Raw genomic sequence first — 20,000 nt, 5'->3', positions numbered from 1 at the left:
GATTTCACAGCATCTAGACATCCTCCACTGGGTTTCAGGGGGTGGTGGTGGGGGAGGGGGGTATTTACTGTGTGTGTGCGCGCGCGCGCGCGTGTGTGTGTGTGTGTGCGCGCTAGTTGGTCGAGAGTCACTGAGAGACAGAGCGAGCGAGTGAGGATGTGTCCCTGTTCCTGGACAGGCAGTGGTAGTGCTCACTCAAGCGCACACACACACACACACACACACACACTTGTACATGATTGATGGTCTTTAGGGCCAGCCTCGGGTCTGTAAACATGGAATCACCTGCAGATGTGGTCCATCCTGTGAGCCTGAGAGCTAATAACATGAACCTGGGATGAGCTAAACAACCCGAATGTCAACGTTTGGCCTACTGCTGACAGGACGAGAGCGCCGACAGAGACGCCGAGTAACATGGCAGAAGTCTGAGATTTGGAGATCCAACAGTGTAGCGTTAGTAAGCTAGCAGACAGGACAACGAATCACGTCAGATGAATCGTTCGAGCGAGCTGATTGATTATGATTCTTTGGGTCCGTGATACCTAAGAGCGTAAACGCAGATCTGTAAAAAAAAGTCTTGAGTAACATTTTCTCCTTATATACTGTAGGTGCAGTTAAACGTCTCTCTGTACAAAACTACTCTATGGGGCGGGGCTATGTTTGTGATGTCACTAACAGAGCCACAGCTTTGCACCAATCATGTTAAAGGATGAGGACGATGCGCTTTAGATATATTTTCTTTAATCATCTAGCCAGCTAGCTATTAAGGAAAGGCAGGAGGATGTGTGGGGGTGTTTCTAATTTGCATATCATGCATATTCATAGATCCTGGCATAATTGATGAGATATATGATAAAGATGGAGAGTTGTTGCTTTGTCGTTTAAGATGGAGCTCTTTTGTTACAAAACATGTTAAACGATTTTCAATAATATAATTATAGTTAAAGTTTCATCGTATTTATACGCCGTTTAAACCGAAAATAATTTTGTAGCTCGTATATTTAGCTCGATAAGGAGCCGTGGGTTAATCCAAAAATGGTGTCGTTCACTTTATATGCTCACTAATTAGGGTAGAACGTCATTTAAACAGTGTGTGTGTGTGGTTGAAGTACTTCTAACCTGAGGACACACACACACACACACACCCCCCCCGTGTACACACCCTGTGATTAAACATTATATTTGATGCTAACTAACAATACTGACGCTCCGCGTGATAAACCGAGCTTAGCGTCGATGTGAAAGCGTTTTTGGCCGTCAGTGCTCGCGTTACTAATGGCGTGATTCTGATTTGTGGCTCTGTGGGTACGTTTGGCACAGTACTCACTGTTTTAACATACATTACACAAATTTTTAAGATACAAAAAAAGGGATTGAATGCAGAGAATGCATGCTGTTTCACCATCAAATGTAAAAAAAAAAAAAAAAAAATTATATAAAATATATATATATATATATATATAAAAAAAAAAAAGAATGGTCATGAGCCTACGGTAGTAGTCCAGAGTGCAGGGAGCGGGAGAGTGGTGACGTTCTGCCTTCGGGGACGGACGCTACTGTGGTAGGCTACACACACACACACACACACTCTTTCACAGACACACACACACACACACACACAGGTGTGCGCTGAGCTCTTCCTCCGTCCTTTATCCTGACCAGCAGCAATACAAACACTAAAAGCAAGGCTCCAGCTTAACGCCCTAAAAAGCATGTGCATATTTTTTTTTCTTTAAAAATGGCAGGCTTCTTTTTTTTTCTTCTTCTATTTTTTTTTTCCTTCTTCAAAGAACAATTAAAGTAAGTAATAAAAACATACAAAAATTCCTTTCCGTTTTGTTTCGCTATTTACAATACAAGGCTTAAGCGCCTCTTTAAAAATCTTTTCTTGAATAAAACTTTCCTTAAGTTTTTTTTTTTCATTTTTATTATTCCCCCCCCAACGACAAAAATGTGCATTTCATTTTTGAAAGGAGTTCCTTGTTATATAACACAGTACCTCCAGGTAGTTAGTTCCTCTGGGTTCTTCTCGTAAGTGCATTTCCAGTTTAAAAAGCTCCTCGGATCCTTAGGTGAGATGGTGCGGTTGCCATGACGATATACGTTTTTGGGGAGTCACGCGATCGGTCAGTTTTTCTGTGAGATCTGTACCTCTGTGTGTGTGTGTGTGTGTGTGTGTGTGTGTGTTTCTGTGTGTGTGAGACATGGAGCGTTCCTGCGAGATCCGGGCGGGTTGCTTGGTAACGGGCGTGGCACCTGTCCTACACCTCCATGGCACATATTTATGTCAGATTGGCTTTTAAGCATCAGTCCTTCTCAGCGTCCTCACCGTGCACCATCTCTCCAAACCTCCGTCCTCTTTCTTTCGTGGAGGACCGGAGGGGGGGCGGAGTCCGGGCGTTAGAAAAGAAGGAAAAGGAAGAGGGGATGGATGAAGCGCAGGTGATTCCCGAGTGATGTCACCTGGGAGGATATCCCTTGAAGTGAGCCCTGCTCCAGGCCGAATGCGGCATGTTCAGACACTTCCGTAAGTGCTCCAGCTCGGCCTGAAGCTTCTCTCTCTCAGCTGCCAGCTTCTGCTTCTGAGCCATCAGCTCCTGTGGCACAACAGAGAGTCGGTAGAAATCAGCCAACGTTTCAGAGCTCGATCGTTAGATAGTTCATTTTATTTTGGGTTATTTTTTTAATCTAAAAAGGTGTTACAGAAGCTGTAGGTGTTTCTGATTCAGTGACTGACTGATAGATTGATTTCACTTGTACATTGTGTTTAGTCATTGTGAAATTTTTCTCGCTCTTTCACACACAATACTGTCCTTCGTGTCTATCATCACTGCTGAGAATGTAAATAAAAACAACTTCAACATCAGGATTTGTGTGTTTAAAAAAAAAACAACAACAAAAACAGCCAGATTTAAACACACAAATTTATATGCTCATTATTGAGGGTGTAAGTTATTGAAGTTGTGCTGCTACACAGACAACAGATCATCATTTGTTCGGGTGTGTGACACTTACCCCCATGGAGTGAGAGACCTGTTCAGCAGTCAGGCTGAGGTTGTAGTGTTGGGCTTCCAGCTTCCTGCACTGACTGTGCAGAACCTCACGCTCGATATTTTGCTCTGAGATGAGAGAAAGAGAGAGAGAGAGAGAGAGAGAGAGAGAGAGAGAGAGAGAGAGAGAGAGAGAGAGAGAGAGAGAGAGTGTAAGTGACCTGCACTTCTGCTCGACAGTAACACACTCTAATGACAGCCTAATGAACACCACAATAAGGTGCAGTCTTCTTTTAGTTTTCTACTAAATAAGAACCAGGTTGAGTATAAAGAAGCTCAGAAGGTACTCAGTGAACTTTATCCGTCTCTCCAGGACCTCACAGGTTCTTTAGTGACTGTTGAAGCCAAAAGTGCTTGAAGTTGTAATACAACCTGCTGAGAGTTTTGTGCTTTTGTGCAAACCTGCTTGAACTGGTGAAATCTCCAGCACAGGATTTATCTTTTAAACTCCTCCCAGTGAACACACTCACTCGCACTCGCACACTCACTCGCACTCGCACACTCACTCGCACTCGCACACTCACTCGCACACTCACTCGCACACTCACACTCACTCGCACACTCACTCGCACACTCACTCGCACACTCACTCGCACACTCACTCGCACACTCACTCGCACACTCACTCGCACACACACACTCACACACACACTCACACACACACTCACACACACACTCACACACACACTCACACACACACTCACACACACACTCACTCACACACTCACTCACTCACACACTCACTCACACACTCACTCACACACTCACTCACACACGTCATCCACCTGCTGCTATTATATTGCTTGGTTTTGTCTTCATTTCTGCGAGGGACTTAAAGCTCTTCTGAAACATTCTGGTGTTAATGACACTTTTTATTAAATGTATGTAATTTTTTGCAGTGATTAAGTGAGAAAGTAATAATAAAATAATAAAAGAAAGTGAAATGAAAGTGAAATGAAAGTGAAATGAAAGTGAAATGAAACATCTACTCGTTTATTGCGTCTTCATGTTTATCCAGCTGTGCCGATACAGATGTTAGTGGCGGTGTGATGATCATGACGGCTCTGATATCAGCTCCTCACCTTCAACATATTCTTGATACGCTTCGAAGATGGACTCGATCCCGTTCCACCGATGTCCCGGAGCCTCTTCCTCTTCCTCCTCTTCCTCCTCCAGTTCATCTGAGTCTTCCTCAGTGGAGAGTTCGGGGCGTGGCGGTACGTCTCTCCGGGCTGCTGGAGGGCAGTGCAGACCGTTGGGCTGAACCGAAGGGTGCGTGTGAGGGTGTGTGCTGCGGCCCGGGCCACCCTGCAGCTCCGGGATGTTGTAGTGCACCGTGGAGTCCAGCGTGTGGTTGGGTTCGGAGATGACCGAGACGCCACCTGGTGGAAGGAGACAGAAAACAGATTGTGTTATTAAAAAAAATGGATACAATATAGATTTTAATAAATATTAAAATATTCGTCTTCATATTCGACTTTAAACTTCATAGGATTTGCTCTTTCTTTGATGAAAATTACATTTTTGGTTTTTGGTACCAATGTAAAATGTCAACTAATGTACTGTATTTAAAGAATTTGTTAAAGAAGACTGACAGGTCTTTAATATTTAATAAATATAATAATAAATATCTTTTTAAAACACAAAAACACATTATATAAAAAGATATTGTATAACAAACTTGTATTTGATTTATTCAAAATAATTTTATGAAAATAAACTCAAAAATGAATTGTTCTGGGATCTAAAGTCTAATGTTTAACCTTTGTGCTTCTGCAGTGCTTTCTGAGTGGACTGCAGCACCGACTCGTGGAACTGCTGGGCGAACTCCTCGGCTGTGAAGCTCTCCCACGTCTTGGTCCGGCCGTTCACGGTTCCCGCGCCGTCTTTTGGATGCGCCGGAGGACGCACACTGTTCAGCAGGCTAGAGGACTTTTTGCTCAGGATTACGTCGCTGCCGCGCTTTTTGTCGGCGTACGACAGGGGAGGGGGCGTGTCCTTCGGTCTGAGCGGTTCAGAGACGGGTCTGAGGTGCTCGGGAGGTGGAGCGGAGGAAGGCTCGGCTGGAGGTCCGGCAGACGGAGGTGGAGGACTCGAGGGTCTGGCGCTGACTGACTTGCCTGACTGACCTGGAGACTGCGATGAGGAAGAATCTACGAAGCGACACACACAAGAAACAAAAATCCTCAGAGATCCTCAGCGTACAGTGTCGTACGCGTGAATAAAACCAGGTATGACGCTTTTACAAGAAACTTAAGGGTGTAAAGCAGTATTTATTAAAGAAATAAAGGAACCAAGAAGAAATCCACGTTCAACATCTGGAGCTGTCACTGTACACAATACACACCATCTGGTTTAATGAGACTGAGAACACTAGAGACAGGAGCAGTGAGTGCAGCACAAACGCCATGTTGTCTCTCTCATCATGGTGTGCAAACACAAAAAGAAATCAGGCTCTGGTGTTAAATCAAGAACAACAAGCTAGTGAATTAGTTACTGTTACCATCCTGATTGTACAGGTTTCCTGTAACAGCTGTAACATTCACATCCTCCAGTGTTTTATTCCTCTTAGAATCCAGCAGTTTATTAACCAAAGTCATCCTTTTTATCCCTTTATAGTTACATTTAATGATGGGTTTAAACGTCCACGAATCGAATCAGTGCCGATTCTGAGTGGTTATAATACAGCTATAGATAAATAGGTTTCTCTTAATGTTAATTAAGGCGACAAAAGCGCATCATGTCCTGTAAAGACTCTGAAGATTTTCTTCTTTGCTTAGAAACACTTTTAATCTTATTATTACTATCTTTCTAATTATACGAAGCCATACCGGTGCCTGAGTACGTTGTTACCATAGAAACGGTAACACGTCAGAAGGAGGTTTCGTTGTCATAATCCCGTGAGTTGAATTACAGGCTGAACTGATGCTGACCAATCGGGATTGAGAATTCAGTGCGTGTGTGTGTGTGTGTGTGTGTGTGTGTGTGTGTGTGTGTGTGTGTGTGTGTGTGTGTGATACCGGTGCCTGAGTACGTTGTTACCATAGAAACGCTAACACGTCAGAAGGAGGTTTCGTTGTCATAATCCCGTGAGTTGAATTACAGCCTGAACTGATGCTGACCAATCGGGATTGAGAATTCAGTGCGTGTGTGTGTGTGTGTATGTGTGTGTGATACCAGTGCCTGAGTACGTTGTTACCATAGAAACGGTAACACGTCAGAAGGAGGTTTCGTTGTCATAATCCCGAGTTGAATTACAACCTGAACTGATGCTGACCAATCAGGATTGAGAATTCAGTGTGTGTGTGTGTGTGTGTGTGTGTGTGTGTGTATACACCTTACCAGGCTGATGGAGCAGCGGGCTCTTACACAGCGGGAAAGGATTATGCCTAATGGTGTCTAGAGTCACACTTTTCTGTTTAATGGCGTGCAGCAGCTCCACCACTCTCTCATTCTCTGTCAGAAGTAAATAAAGGAAACACACTTCAGAGCCTCGTGTGAGACGTGAGAGCCGCGTGTGTCAGAGGAACGAGCGGCACACTTTTATACCATGCTGGAGATGCACGGCTTTATGAACGCGTCAGTACCGTCTCAGCGGTACAAGCGACACGGCTGTTAAAGAAGCTTCTGGATTATCGCTGAACGGAATAAAACACTGGGGTGTGAGCTGTTCTAAGACAATCCTGAAACCAAGGATGTTATACAAAAAATACCTCCTAATATCCATTTCATTTTGCAGTTAGTTCACAAACTTTAGACTGTTTATAGCAGATCAAAAATCCCCCCCAAATAAGCACGTTTTTAAGTTTTTAAGATGTTGGAAAACAGTTCCAATGCACTGACACTGGAGACGCCGTCCATAAAATTATTATCTGTATTAATAATCATGTGGAGCAAATTCCACCGAATGAGCTGTTACTATAGAAACGATCGTGATATTAATACAAATCTGATGTTGGTCTTAATTAAGTACTGAAACTTTAGCACTGGATCAAAAAACTCAACAACACTGTGTGTGTTGTGTGTGTTTTGAGGTGTGTGTGTGTTGTGAGGTGTGTTGTGAGGTGTGTGTGTGTGTTGTGAGGTGTGTGTGTGTGTTGTGAGGCGTGTGTGTGTGTGTTGTGAGGTGTGTTGTGAGGTGTGTGTGTGTTGTGAGGTGTGTGTGTGTGTGTGTGTGTGTTGTGAGGTGTGTGTGTGTGGTGAGGTGTGTGTGGTGAGGTGTGTGTGTTGTAAGGTGTGTGTGTGTGTTGTGAGGTGTGTGTGTGTTGTGAGGTGTGTGTGTATGTTGTGAGGTGTGTGTGTGTTATGAGGTGTGTGTGTGTGTTGTGAGGTGTGTGTGTGTGTGTGTGTGTGTTGTGAGGTGTGTGTGTTGTGAGGTGTGTGTGCGTGTTGTGAGGTGTGTGTGTGTGTGTGTTGTGAGGTGTGTGTGTGTGTGTTGTGAGGTGTGTGTTGTGAGGTGTGAGTGTGTGTGTTGTGAGGTGTGTGTGTGTGTGTTGTGAGGTGTGTGTTGTGAGGTGTGAGTGTGTGTGTTGTGAGGTGTGTGTGTGTGTGTGTTGTGAGGTGTGTGTTGTGAGGTGTGAGTGTGTGTGTTGTGAGGTGTGTGTGTGTGCATACACTATATACCTTTCCTCTGCTGCATGCTCAGGTGATTGAGGCTGAACATGGTGAGAAAGCGTTTTTTGGCCTCCAGCTCCGGGCTGTTGTCCATCTCCTCAGGAGTGAAGCGAGTGCTAAGCGGTGGAGGCAGGCGCTTGCTGGCCACAGCCGGAGGCGAAGGGCTTCGTTCCCGGAGCATCCTCCTCCTCTTCCTCCTTTTATGTTCCATCAGCTCCTCTCGCCGAGACATGGTGGTCAAACAGAACATCCGCAGAAACTCCAACTTCTATAGCCAGAGTGAGGAGCACAGAGAGAGACAGAGAGAGAGAGAGAGAGAGAGAGAGAGAGAGAGAGAGAGAGAGAGAGACAGAACGAGAGAGAAAGAGAGAGAGGATTTTTTTTTTCCAGTGCTTTAATTATCACCCATACAGCATTAAAGTGGTGTGTGTGTGTGTGTGTGAAGTGCCTTTTTGAGTGTGCAGCACTGCATTACCTCAGTGGAGTCGTCCAGTTTGAGTGGCGGTTGCTCGGCCACTCTCCGGAGATGAGCTCTCACCTCCTCTTCATCGCTCTCGTCGTACGAGTCATCCAGCTCGTAGTAATACCCTGCGTACGACAGCATGCCCGAGTCACTCAGCGCTCGATTCAACACACATGATGGGTTATTAACATTCTAGACACTTGATAACAAGAGGGAGTTAAGCTGTGTGTCAGAAACCATGACCCTTTATCTGCTTTCACTTCTTGAATGGATGTGAAAAAGACCATTTTATATCGTGGATGGAAATATTTGTCACTCGTACACGCATGAGGCTGTAATCAAGACGCAGATACATGGGTCTACATACGCATATTGTTTATATTTATATTGTAATTCCAAGACAGATTCTAATCTGAATCCAACATTTACCTCAATGCTAAAACACAACCCACCTTTCTCTCTCGCTTCCCTCCTCCTCCTCTCCTCCAGGTCCAGTTTGCTAACCGGTCGTCGATGCAGCTGCAGATATTCGTCGTACACGAGCACTGTATCGCTTCCCGGCCTCGTCGGTGGTCCCGAAAGGCCTTTATGGACAGCACTGCTCTTCAGAGTACCGCTCAGCTCGCCGTATTGTGTGCTCAGACTCAGCGCTGCCCTCTGCTGGTTTAAAAAGGACTGTGTGGATTTCTCCAGCTCAGCCAGGAAAGGGCGGGTCTCCGAGAACCCCGTAGGCCGGACGAGTGGGAACTTCTCGTGTCCGTCTTTAGGCTTTTCCGAGCTGAAATGGCGCTCGGTTTTGGTGGGAGGCGGAGCAAGGCGGCTGATGTCGTAGGGACCTGAATGTGGCTCGTGTAGAGTCCGCCTTGACTCCGTGGAGGTCTCTATTGTCGCTGCTGGGTTCCAGAGGGTGGTGGGTGGAGCAGGGGCATGAGGTTTGGGGGAGATGAGAGGTGGAGGACCGCTGAGGAGGGGGAGGATATCCCGCTCACGATCGCGCTCTCTGCTGCCGGGTTCCTGGTGGTTTGGAATGGGCCTGTGTGGAAAACAAAGAGCTGCAAATGTTAATATACAAGACAAAGTAAATTAAACAATATTGACATCTTTAAACATAAAGTCTCGTTATAAAAAGCTAGAACAGGTTTTCACAAGATTAAATAGAAATTCCCTGGAAAAAAAAAAAAAACAAAAACATTCATTTTGCCCCACGTGGAACCTACAGAAATGATAATAGCTAAAAAAAACCCCACACATTTAAAAATAAAGTCGATTGTACAAAAATGGCTTTCTGTGGTTGAGACTCCTTCATTAAATATGTCCTTAACCCTCAAAGAAGCTAATCAGATCAGAGCGTCCTGAGACATCTGATCACACGAGAGCTGTAATTATCAGTGTGGGTCTCACACACACACACACACACAAACACACACACAAACACACACACACACAGGTTCACTCATCCGTAAAACCACCACTAAGTCTTTCACGGGATCTGACCTCTCGAATGCAACAAAAGCAAGAGCTCGTGTTACGCAGGTAGAAAAGCCGACTGTAAACAAAGTGCGGAGGTTCCCATGTGTGACTATCGCTGAGGTCAGAGCCTCAACAGGTTAAACAATAATTATCAGCATCATGAGTGTGTGTGAGTGTGTAATGAGGCTTGTCGGATCAGAAATGAGTAATACAAAGGAAACAATACAAAAAAAAAATCATCTGGGAACACAGTCACTTCCTCTAGTGCTGTCAAAATCAAAGACAATTCCTCACTCTCTATCTCTGTCTGTCTGTCTGTCTCCATCTCTGTCTGTCTGTCTCTATCTCTGTCTGTCTGTCTCTATCTCTGTCTGTCTCTATCTCTGTCTGTCTGTCTCTATCTCTGTCTGTCTGTCTCTATCTCTGTCTGTCTCTATCTCTGTCTGTCTGTCTGTCTCTATCTCTGTCTGTCTCTATCTCTGTCTGTCTGTCTGTCTCTATCTCTGTCTGTCTGTCTCTATCTCTGTCTGTCTGTCTGTCTCTATCTCTGTCTGTCTCTCTCGATCTCTGTCTGTCTGTCTCTCTCTCTCGATCTCTGTCTGTCTGTCTCTATCTCTGTCTCTCTGTCTGTCTGTCTCTATCTCTGTCTGTCTGTCTGTCTGTCTCTCTCGATCTCTGTCTGTCTGTCTGTCTCTCTCGATCTCTGTCTGTCTGTCTCTATCTCTGTCTGTCTCTATCTCTGTCTGTCTCTATCTCTGTCTGTCTGTCTCTCTCTCGATCTCTGTCTGTCTGTCTCTCTCTCGATCTCTGTCTGTCTGTCTCTCTCTCTATCTCTGTCTGTCTGTCTCTCTCTCTATCTCTGTCTGTCTGTCTCTCTCTCGATCTCTGTCTGTCTGTCTCTCTCTCTATCTCTGTCTGTCTGTCTCTCTCTCTATCTCTGTCTGTCTGTCTCTCTCTCTATCTCTGTCTGTCTGTCTCTCTCTCTATCTCTGTCTGTCTGTCTCTCTCTCTATCTCTGTCTGTCTGTCTCTCTCTCTATCTCTGTCTGTCTGTCTCTCTCTCTCTATCTCTCTCTCTCTGTCTGTCTGTCTCTATCTCTGTCTGTCTGTCTGTCTCTCTCTATCTCTGTCTCTATCTCTGTCTCTCTCTCTGTCTCTCTCTCTCTCTCTCTCTCTCTCTCTCTCTCTCTCTCTCTGCATGCACACGCACTTCAAACAGCCACCCTGCAGCGATGCCAAAACCCAGAGTAACACGGACACCAAGAATAGTGCGGCTTCCCAAATAAACGCTATGTCGCCATGGAAACGAGAAGTGTACACTGTCACCGAAAAAGTCAGAGAAACCGTACCCTGTTGTGCTCTTTCAAATGACAAAAAAAATAGTTTGAAAATTAAATCTAAATAACTAAGATATATCTCGAGTTGCTTAAATATATATTCTCAGATACCATGTCATCAGCTCATTTGCATATAGGTGACATCACAAACTAAGCTCTTTTTGTAGCAGTGTACAATTCCTCAAGCAAAACAACATATAAGCGAGTGTAAGGTTCTTTTAATCCCTAAAATGTAAGCCTCTGTACCTCGGCCCCTCGTTCCGTAGTTCAGGCACATCTCCTGGCCGGCCAATGTCTAGATGTTGCTCCAGAACCTGCTGGCGAAACTCAGACACTTGGTACTGTCTGTCCTCTTTCTCCTGCCGCAGTTTCCTCTGCCGAGCCAGCCACCTCTCCTCCTCGTTGTTGCGCTGCAGTATCATGGCGGGCGTCAGAGCACCGGGTCCCGTCCCACCTGGTCCTAGGTACATGCCATGTGCGGAAATCAGAGTGGGCACCGGATGGTGGGAGGAGCTTATTGAAGGGTGCAGGCCAGCCTGGATTGGTTTAGGAGCAGGGAGGGTGGGCTCTTTGGTTTTATCTGGAGAGGAAACACACTTGTTTAGAGGGAGACGGAAGTGCAACAAGCAAACCATATAGACGTGATGGTCAGGTGTCCACATGTTGTGTATCTAATATAATGTTTATCTAGTGCAGATCAATAACTTAATATTGTGTTAGTACAGTGATGTATTCTATATTTTATTACATTTTATAAGACACTACACCTGGTATACTACATTTTTATTATACTACAATATACCAGCTTTATTAACTTTACACTACATTACATTATGCTATACTGTACTATACAATGCTATACTTTGTTATATCACATTCCATTCCACCATACTATATCATTTCACAAGACCTGGAGCATGATAAGACAACTCTAAGTGCACTCGTGTGTTAGTCTTAGTGTAGTATAGTGTGGTGTAGTATATTGCTGTGTAGTTGTGTATAGTGTAGTATAGTGTGTGTAGTATATTGCTGTGTAGTTGTGTATAGTGCTGTATAGTAATGTATAGTGTAGTATAGTGTGTGTAGTATAATGTGGTGTAGTAGTGTATAGTGTAGTATAGTGTGTGTAGTATAATGTGGTGTAGTAGTGTGTAGTGTAGTATAGTGTGTGTAGTATAGTGTGGTGTAGTAGTGTCTAGTGTAGTATAGTAGTGTATAGTGTAGTATAGTGTGTGTAGTATAATGTGGTGTAGTAGTGTGTAGTGTAGTATAGTGTGTGTAGTATAGTAGTGTATAGTGTAGTATAGTGTGTGTAGTACAGTGTGGTGTAGTATTGTGTAGTGTAGTATAGTAGTGTATAGTGTAGTTTAGTGTGGTGTAGTAGTGTATAGTGTAGTATAGTGTGGTGTAGTAGTGTAGTATAGTAGTGTATAATGTAGTATAGTGTGTGTAGTATAATGTGGTGTAGTAGTATGTAGTGTAGTATAGTTTGTGTAGTATAGTGTGTGTAGTATAGTGTGGTCTAGTAGTGTGTAGTGTAGTATAGTAGTGTATAGTGTAGTATAGTGTAGTATAGTGTGGTGTAGTAGTGTAGTATAGTTTGTGTAGTATAGTGTAGTATAGTGTGTGTAGTATAGTGTGGTCTAGTAGTGTGTAGTGTAGTATAGTAGTGTATAGTGTAGTATAGTGTAGTATAGTGTGGTGTAGTAGTGTAGTATAGTTTGTGTAGTATAGTGTAGTATAGTGTGTGTAGTATAGTGTGGTCTAGTAGTGTGTAGTGTAGTATAGTAGTGTATAGTGTAGTATAGTGTAGTATAGTATAGTACAGTATAGTATAGTACAGGTTAGTATAGTAGAGTGTAGTTTAGTATTGTGTAGTAGAGTATAGCATAGCACAGTATATACAGTAAGATAAAACGTGATACATCACACGTCCCTGTGTTACCTGCTCTGTTAGGAGTGAGTCTCTCGGCAGCCTTCACTCGTTCCTCTGCCTGTCCTCTCAGAGCGTGGAGCTCAGCCAGGTAGTGACCCTCCATGGCCTTGGACACCTGAAGCTCCTTCTCTCGTGCTGCTCTCTCCTTCTGTCTCTCCAGCTCTCTGTCTCTCTCCCTCTCCCGCTCTCTTTCTTTCTCTCTCTCCCGCTCCCTTTCTCTTTCCCGCTCCCTCTCCCTCTCGAGCTCCTTTTCTCGCTCTCGTTCTCGCTCCCGCTCTCGTTCTCGCTCTTTCTCTCGCTCTGCCTCTCGCTCCCGGTCCTTTTCCCGCTCGCGCTCCCTTTCGCGCTCCCTTTCTCTATGACGAAGCTCATCTTCCATATGGAGCCTGGGGAGAGATGACACACGAAGGAAGAGGAAAAAAGGGGGGATGGGGTGAGGTCAGGAACAGCTTTCATAACACTCAGAAATATATTTGAGAGAGATATATATATATATGTGTATACGTGTGTGTGTGTGTGTGTGTGCGCTCGTTTACCTCTCAGACTGCAGACTGGACAGCGAGGCATGGCTGAGGTCACCAGGGTAACGCACCCCTGGGAGATGCATGGGCATGGCAGATGGGTGCAGTGGGGGCAGAGCGCCCCCTGCAGGTAAAGGATAAAATGAAGACCTCAGTGCGGACAAGAACGGATCGTCCATCCTTAGAGAGAGACAGGAAAAGAGAAAAGGGTGTAGACAGTTATTCTCCTGAGGGATGTGGCTGTGTCATGAGGCAATAGGAGGCTTAATGGGTTAAAAACACTCCAGTCTAGATATTTGTTTTTATAAAAAACTAATTTTGTGTTTGTGTTGATGAAATTTGCATAACTATCCAGATAGATAGATAGATAGATAGATAGATAGATAGATAGATAGATAGATAGATAGATAGATAGATAGATACTGAATAACAAAGAAAAGGGGGATCATGTATGCTGTTACCTGTAAGGGGAGAATGAGGGGTGAACCAGGTAGCTGGGGTGATAATAATTAGCGGCAGCAGCCGCAGCTGCAGCCGGGTCCAGGCCCATGGGCAGCGAGGGCATGCGCAGGTCCTCGGCCGTAGCGTATGGACGGAAACCGCGCAGGTACTCCTCTGGTACGCCGGTGGGGGGCACGCCATGGGGCATCTGCCTTTGCAGGCTGCTAGACGTAAAAAGATTCATTTACGGGTGTCGGCGCTGTCGGCCTTCCAAAACTAGGGATGTTCTGGTGCCAGCGTGGGCGTGAACCAATCCCTGGTCCCTCAGTGTGTTTTAGAAAGTCATACTTACTTAAGGGGTTGAAAGCGTGAATCCTGCATCACAGATCCAGACGTCAGGCCAAACGCGTACGGATTTCCTATGAGGTGGGCTGGAACAGAAGGGCCGCCCTTTTCCTGAGCCTCAGGCGGCAAACGCTCTCGACTGACACCACGGGGGCCCGACTCTGACTGTGAGAAAGGCAAATTCAGAGAGATAGAAAGCTTTAATGCAGTGGAGATACTGAGAATGACACACTTGTCTCGTTAGATTAGTCTTACAGCAACACACACACAGCGCTTTTAATAAGAACCTTGAAATCTATAAAGACTTTCTCTTGGCACAGAACCTACACAAGCAGTTCAGACAGAGCCACTGAGACGAACGAGTCGCCACAGAGTTACGGCGAAGAGCAGCAGATGTATGTAGTGAGACTTGAGGAAGAAAAGGCGAGGCGTACGGACGCCTCCGAGTCGGAGCGACGCAGACAGGTGGGGAGGGAATGCTGAGTGAAGCTGTGTGAAACTGTGGACATCCTTTTGGCAGCGTTCCTCTGGAGAAAAGCCCATTTAGAGCACCATTACCTCTGTGTCCCAGCCAATGACCCGTCACCACTCAACACTGCTCACATGTAATATTAAATGCCTCTGGTGCTTGTACCTCCTCCCTGTCAGTTCCTCTTTATCTCTCTGTTTAACGCTCTCCACTTAGCAGCGAGTCGGCGCCCACACATGCCCCCTGACCCCTCCTGCCTCTCCTGAGTACCCGGCACTGCTAATGGCTTTGTAAGCGCTCGCGGGGACGAGAAGGAGGAGGGTCACTCGCTGATGTGCACCCAGGCAGAAAAGTGCTTCAGATACGTCAAAAGAAGTCAAAATCAGAGGCATCTCAAACCCCCTCCCGGTTTCCTACCTCCACTGCGAGTATCACAGAGACGGCTCGGGCGATGTAGAATGCTACACCCCCGTCTATTAGTGCTGCTTTTCTTTTTTTATTTGTGGCTCATCTGCTGACATTTAGCCGCAGCATCTCATGCCGATTGAACGCCATAAAGAAGCAATACAGGCCCTCGGAGAGGAGATTTCCACGCTGTAAATCAAATAGATGGCTTTGGACGTGTGCATCGTGGTTCTCGCTGCAAGAAAATGGCACGACGTCCATTTCTGCTTTTACACGACATCTGTTCAGCACACAGTTGAGAGAAGAAGGGATCTGATGCTCCCTGTTCAATGACTCCCTACCGCAAATTGTAAGAAGTCTTAATTTCTTTTTAATCTGCCTCATTAAGATGGCAGTGTTTGACTTTGTGCCTTGAGGCAACTGCGAGTTTTGTGAGCTGGTTTGGAGATCGTACGGCCCTCGAGATTACTGTTATTTTATTTAAACCAACAGAATCAGATATATTTACAAAACATATACATCAAACGATGAACAATAAAATTGGTCAGTATGAATTCATTCGTTTTAATTAGCCATTACTAAAGAATATATACTGGTTTTATTTTTGTTGTATCGTGATTAGTGTTGCGTATAGAAATTTACTGGAATGTTAAAACTGACTATTTTACGACGATGAAACAAAAAAACAAAACACTAAAGAATTCACGTTTAAAATCGGCTTCCTTTTCTAAAAAACACACACCAGTGCCCTCTGCTGGCCATTTTGTCTTTAGCACCCTCAGAGTTCTGCACCACGTTACCTCTGGCACGGTGTGTGTGTACGTGTGTTTGTGTGTGTGTGTGTGTGTCTCAGAGGGCCAGCAGGTGTGTGGTGGGCCTGCACACATTAAAAATGAAAGAGCATGTGCTGTGTTAGGAGCCCGAGGCCTGTCTGCTGCCTGGCCCTGCTCCGCCTTTGTGTCTTTTGTCTGCCTGTGATGAAGTATGACCCTCGAAGTAACCTTGTTCAGCGGCGAGCAAAACACGCATTGAATCTCGCTCCAAAACTCCCCAGTGTGGTCAGATATATACAGATAAAGATAAAAAAAAACAAACAAACGACAATCAATCTAAGACAAATTAAGAACCGTCATTTAAAACGGTGTATCTTAGTTCAAAAGTGATCGACTCTGAGTGTGTGTTCTTACTGTCTTAAAGTGACCCTCACCTTTCTCTGAACTATACACTCACAGCAGAATGCACTCTCCATTTAAAATAAAGCATCTGCAAACCCACAAGACACACGCACACACAGCATGTGAACGCCTGCCCCTTGCCCTCCCCATGATAAAGCGCTGGGGAAACCGTGCGCATCAGTACGGCATACGCTGGCGTCACTCAGATGGAGCGATAAATCCGAATTGGCAATTAAGAAGCAATTACAAGCTGCAGCAGCAGAACGGCAGCTTTCACCGAGAGCAAAGCCACTCTCCGTCTTGTCTCATTCGCTCTCTCTCTGTCTCTCACACACACACACACACACTCTGACAGCACACCCAGCGTAATGAACAGTTCCTATATGGATAACATGTTTACTCAACAGTAAAGTTCATTTCACTCGTTTTGTCCGTGTCAGAAGCTGAAACCGAAGCCGAAGCTGAAGCATACTCTCGTATTGACCTCCGACCTCTACTGAAACCCCGGGCTAACGGAGTCGGTCGTAGAGGTCAGAAGGAAGCCGGAGCGGGGAACAGATGATGGCCGTGGCTTTCACAACCTGCGAACTCGCCTCTTAGGTAACGAGTTCGGCTGCCGTTAACATTAGTGCATGCAAACAAGAAGGATTAGAGCATGTGTGTAATTCTTTAGAAGAAAGGAGAGAGAGAGAGAGAGAGAGAGAGAGAAAGAGAGAGAGAGAGAGAGAGAGAGAGAGAGAGAGAAAGAGAGGATAGAAGGATGCACTTGACTGCTGTGAGGATTGGGGGGGTTATGGGACGTGTGTATGTGTGTGTGCCGTTTGGGGTTGGGCACAGATGTCGGTTGTTGTCGAATCCTTCAACCCGGTGGCCTTTCGGTATTGTTTCACGTGGTGGGGAGGGGAAGCTGTGTCACATGCACATATGTCTCTGACATTCTGCCATGGCGTGTCGTTAAGCCACTAATCCCTCGACAAACAAGTGTGTGTGTGATTAAGTGTGCACATTGTGTGTGAATTGATTTAGAATCGACGTTACACAGTCTAAAGTTCGTATATACAGACATTTCCGATTAAAACGATCCAGCTTCAGATCAAAGTTACACAGGATCAAATTCCCCCGAAGGCATTTAGAACAGACGTTAAACAGCTTAACATTCGTTAAAAAGGACTGGAACTCAACACGGATGTATACGCTGTGTGGGATTTGATCAAATCATTAAACAGTTTAAGTGGTTATTTATTGGAAAAGGATTTATAAAGCAAAACCTTCATAAAAAATGTGTATTATGTAGAATAATTTCACAAACAGTGTTTAGAAATGATGTTCTGTAGCATAAAGCTAGTAACGAGGTACAGAAAAATTAAAAATTAGAAATTTTTGAAAACAATTAAAGATGTTAAAGTAGTAGGTCATTTTTAAATCAGACTGCAAATGTAAGGAGCACAAAGTTTTAAGCTAAGAATGAACACAATTTGTAAATAAACAGTAGGATTAATAATAGCAGGGAAATCAAGACAATATTAATGCAACAAACCTGTGTGTACAGAATTAGGTGTGAGGAGGCTGTTACCTCTCGAACAGGGCGGCTCTCGCTCCTCCACAGGCCGTTGACCGTTTTGGTAGGGGCGATGGTGACCACCGGTGGGGTGCTGGGCACGTTGTGGCCTCCAGGGGGCACTATGACGGGCCCGAGGGGACCGCGCTTTGGCGTGCTCACTGGAGAGCTCTGGTTTGTGGCTGGAGAAGAGACAGGGGAGGACTCGCTACTGATGGAGGAACCTGCTGAGAAAATAAAAAATACAAAAACAAAGCGATTACTAATGTTTTTTTTTTCCCCTGCTGATATCGATCATGATCCTGAGCCGCTTCACTCTCTCTGCAAGTGCCATATGATGACTGTAGCTTGTCAAAGTGAGAAAACACACAGGAAACCGCACAGTCTCAGAGCTGCCATACACACACCCACACGCTTGTTTCCTCTCTCTCTCTTACACACACACACACACACGCACACGCACTGGAACGAATACGGCAACAGTCTCATTTAAGACAAACACATAAATCTGACACACACATCAGTCACTGATACATTACCGAGATCAAAGAGCGTCCAAACCCCAGAAACAAACACTAATTCTTTTATTATAAACAAGTCAAATATTTCATTTCTTTAAAAAAAGTAAAAAACGTTTTGCAGCGTTAACGCTCGTCGTCTCTTAAAGCTGCAACGTGTAACATTTAAAAGTGACTGTAGGTCTGTGATGCAAACGTTATTCTAAAACATAAATAATAAAGCTTTCAAATTTTGTTTCAAAGATTCATACGCAATTGATCGAGTTTCTTCATTTCAGGTTTGTTTGCATTTATTTTTCTTTATCATTCTGGCCCAGAATTAAGCCCCGCCCCTTTGCCCTAACGGCAAGATACGAGAGAAATGCTTTTATCAGATGGAACAAGGTCAGCTTGTTGATTACAGTAAGGCCTGGGTTTCGCTGTAAAATAATGACGTATCGCCGCTTTAATCGTTCCATCACTACAGTAAATAATATCTTAAAACATATATACAGACAAACAGAAAAATGTAATGAAAATAAAAATAGTGATGTAGGTGTTGGTGTATGAAGGTCTTCCCAAAACAAGTCATTTTGCAGCCAAGTTCTTGGTGTACAGAAGGAGATTTTTGTTGGAAAAGCATCACAGGTTTCACCTTCATGGAGCTGCTGAGACGCCAAGAGCGAGTGTGAAGCTGCCATGAAGGCTACTGAAGTCATTCGGATTTGTTTAGTTTACCGGGGGAGTGTTGGTGATCACGCAAGCCGTCTTTCCTAAATATTTATCTAATAAAGTCTATTATTAAGCACATGTTTAGACTTTTTACTCATTTTTTAGAAGTTTTTTTTATAGAAAGATCTGCTAAAAAAAGACATTTAAAAAAAAAAAAAAGATAAAATGAGAAAAAAAGAGATAAAATGTATAAAATGTAAAAATAAAATAAAGTGTTTTAATTCAAAAATATAAACAACGCTATATTTGTTACATAACAAACAGATATATATATATATATATAAAATGTATATATACATATATAAAATGTATACACACACACACACACACACACACACACACACATATACACATACATATCGTCGCTGTCGGGCGGAAACCTCGTATGTCCAAATTTGGTCAATTTCATATTTTTTCACATATGGATGCTATTGGTCAGTCTCCACGTGGGTCTGTTATTTTTACAAGTTATTAACCAATCTAAAGTCTTGAAAATAGCTTGAGCGCAAATCTCATAACTCCATTGGACACTTCAACTGTCCACCTCTTCCTCACTCCGTGGGAGAGCTTCACGGCATATTTCTCCTCAAGAAGAGTCGCAACGAATCAACACGTCTTCTGAGGTAAATGTCTTCAAAACACTGGGCTCAAAGAAAAAAAAAATCTTGACCCCCGCTAGTTCTGGTGCTCGTCTGAGGACAGGAATTTAGCACAAGACAATCCACTGTAACGCGGACTAAACCCTGTGCACTGCAGATAAGGTACGGCGTTTTTTTTAATTTCCTGAAAAATAACGGTTTTGGAGATACGAGGTTTCCGCCCTACAGCGACGATATATAAATATAAGTACTCGTTGGCTCACTGTTCGTCCTTGCAAAAGCTGTCAATCATTTCTCATTTTATTTTTTTTCTCAGATCTGTTTATCCGGTTTATTTCCTGATACAGAACGTCACACATCGTGACAGACAGAGAAGGAATGAATCAATA

The 20,000-nt window shown here is 44.3% G+C and overlaps 1 protein-coding gene across 2 annotated transcripts in view; it reads right to left on the bottom strand.

Annotated features, from left to right (window-relative positions):
* The window catches only part of gse1b (Gse1 coiled-coil protein b), a 233,381-nt gene that overhangs the window by 135 nt on the left and 213,246 nt on the right, over positions 1 to 20,000 (bottom strand). The window contains exons 4-17 of one of the 2 annotated variants that reach the window (XM_060878824.1): positions 17,799 to 18,007; positions 14,184 to 14,341; positions 13,852 to 14,052; positions 13,406 to 13,570; positions 12,879 to 13,255; positions 11,180 to 11,513; positions 8,580 to 9,160; positions 8,140 to 8,252; positions 7,674 to 7,932; positions 6,393 to 6,506; positions 4,814 to 5,203; positions 4,133 to 4,432; positions 3,016 to 3,119; positions 1 to 2,597 (exon numbers count right to left, since the gene is read on the bottom strand). The exon at positions 1 to 2,597 is cut by the window's left edge and continues 135 nt beyond it. In XM_060878824.1, coding sequence (XP_060734807.1) covers positions 2,460 to 2,597; positions 3,016 to 3,119; positions 4,133 to 4,432; positions 4,814 to 5,203; positions 6,393 to 6,506; positions 7,674 to 7,932; positions 8,140 to 8,252; positions 8,580 to 9,160; positions 11,180 to 11,513; positions 12,879 to 13,255; positions 13,406 to 13,570; positions 13,852 to 14,052; positions 14,184 to 14,341; positions 17,799 to 18,007 — 3,443 coding nt within the window. In that variant the 3' untranslated portion in view covers positions 1 to 2,459. Of the gene's footprint in view, positions 2,598 to 3,015; positions 3,120 to 4,132; positions 4,433 to 4,813; positions 5,204 to 6,392; positions 6,507 to 7,673; positions 7,933 to 8,139; positions 8,253 to 8,579; positions 9,161 to 11,179; positions 11,514 to 12,878; positions 13,256 to 13,405; positions 13,571 to 13,851; positions 14,056 to 14,183; positions 14,342 to 17,798; positions 18,011 to 20,000 lie in introns of both variants that reach the window. The other variant, XM_060878823.1, reaches the window with a different exon arrangement.

Source organism: Tachysurus vachellii, chromosome 9 (assembly GCF_030014155.1).
Source record: "Tachysurus vachellii isolate PV-2020 chromosome 9, HZAU_Pvac_v1, whole genome shotgun sequence".
NCBI classification, from domain to species: Eukaryota; Metazoa; Chordata; class Actinopteri; order Siluriformes; family Bagridae; genus Tachysurus; species Tachysurus vachellii.
The sequence above is the reverse complement of the archived record's forward strand: the minus strand, read 5'-3'. Positions and strand labels throughout refer to the sequence as shown.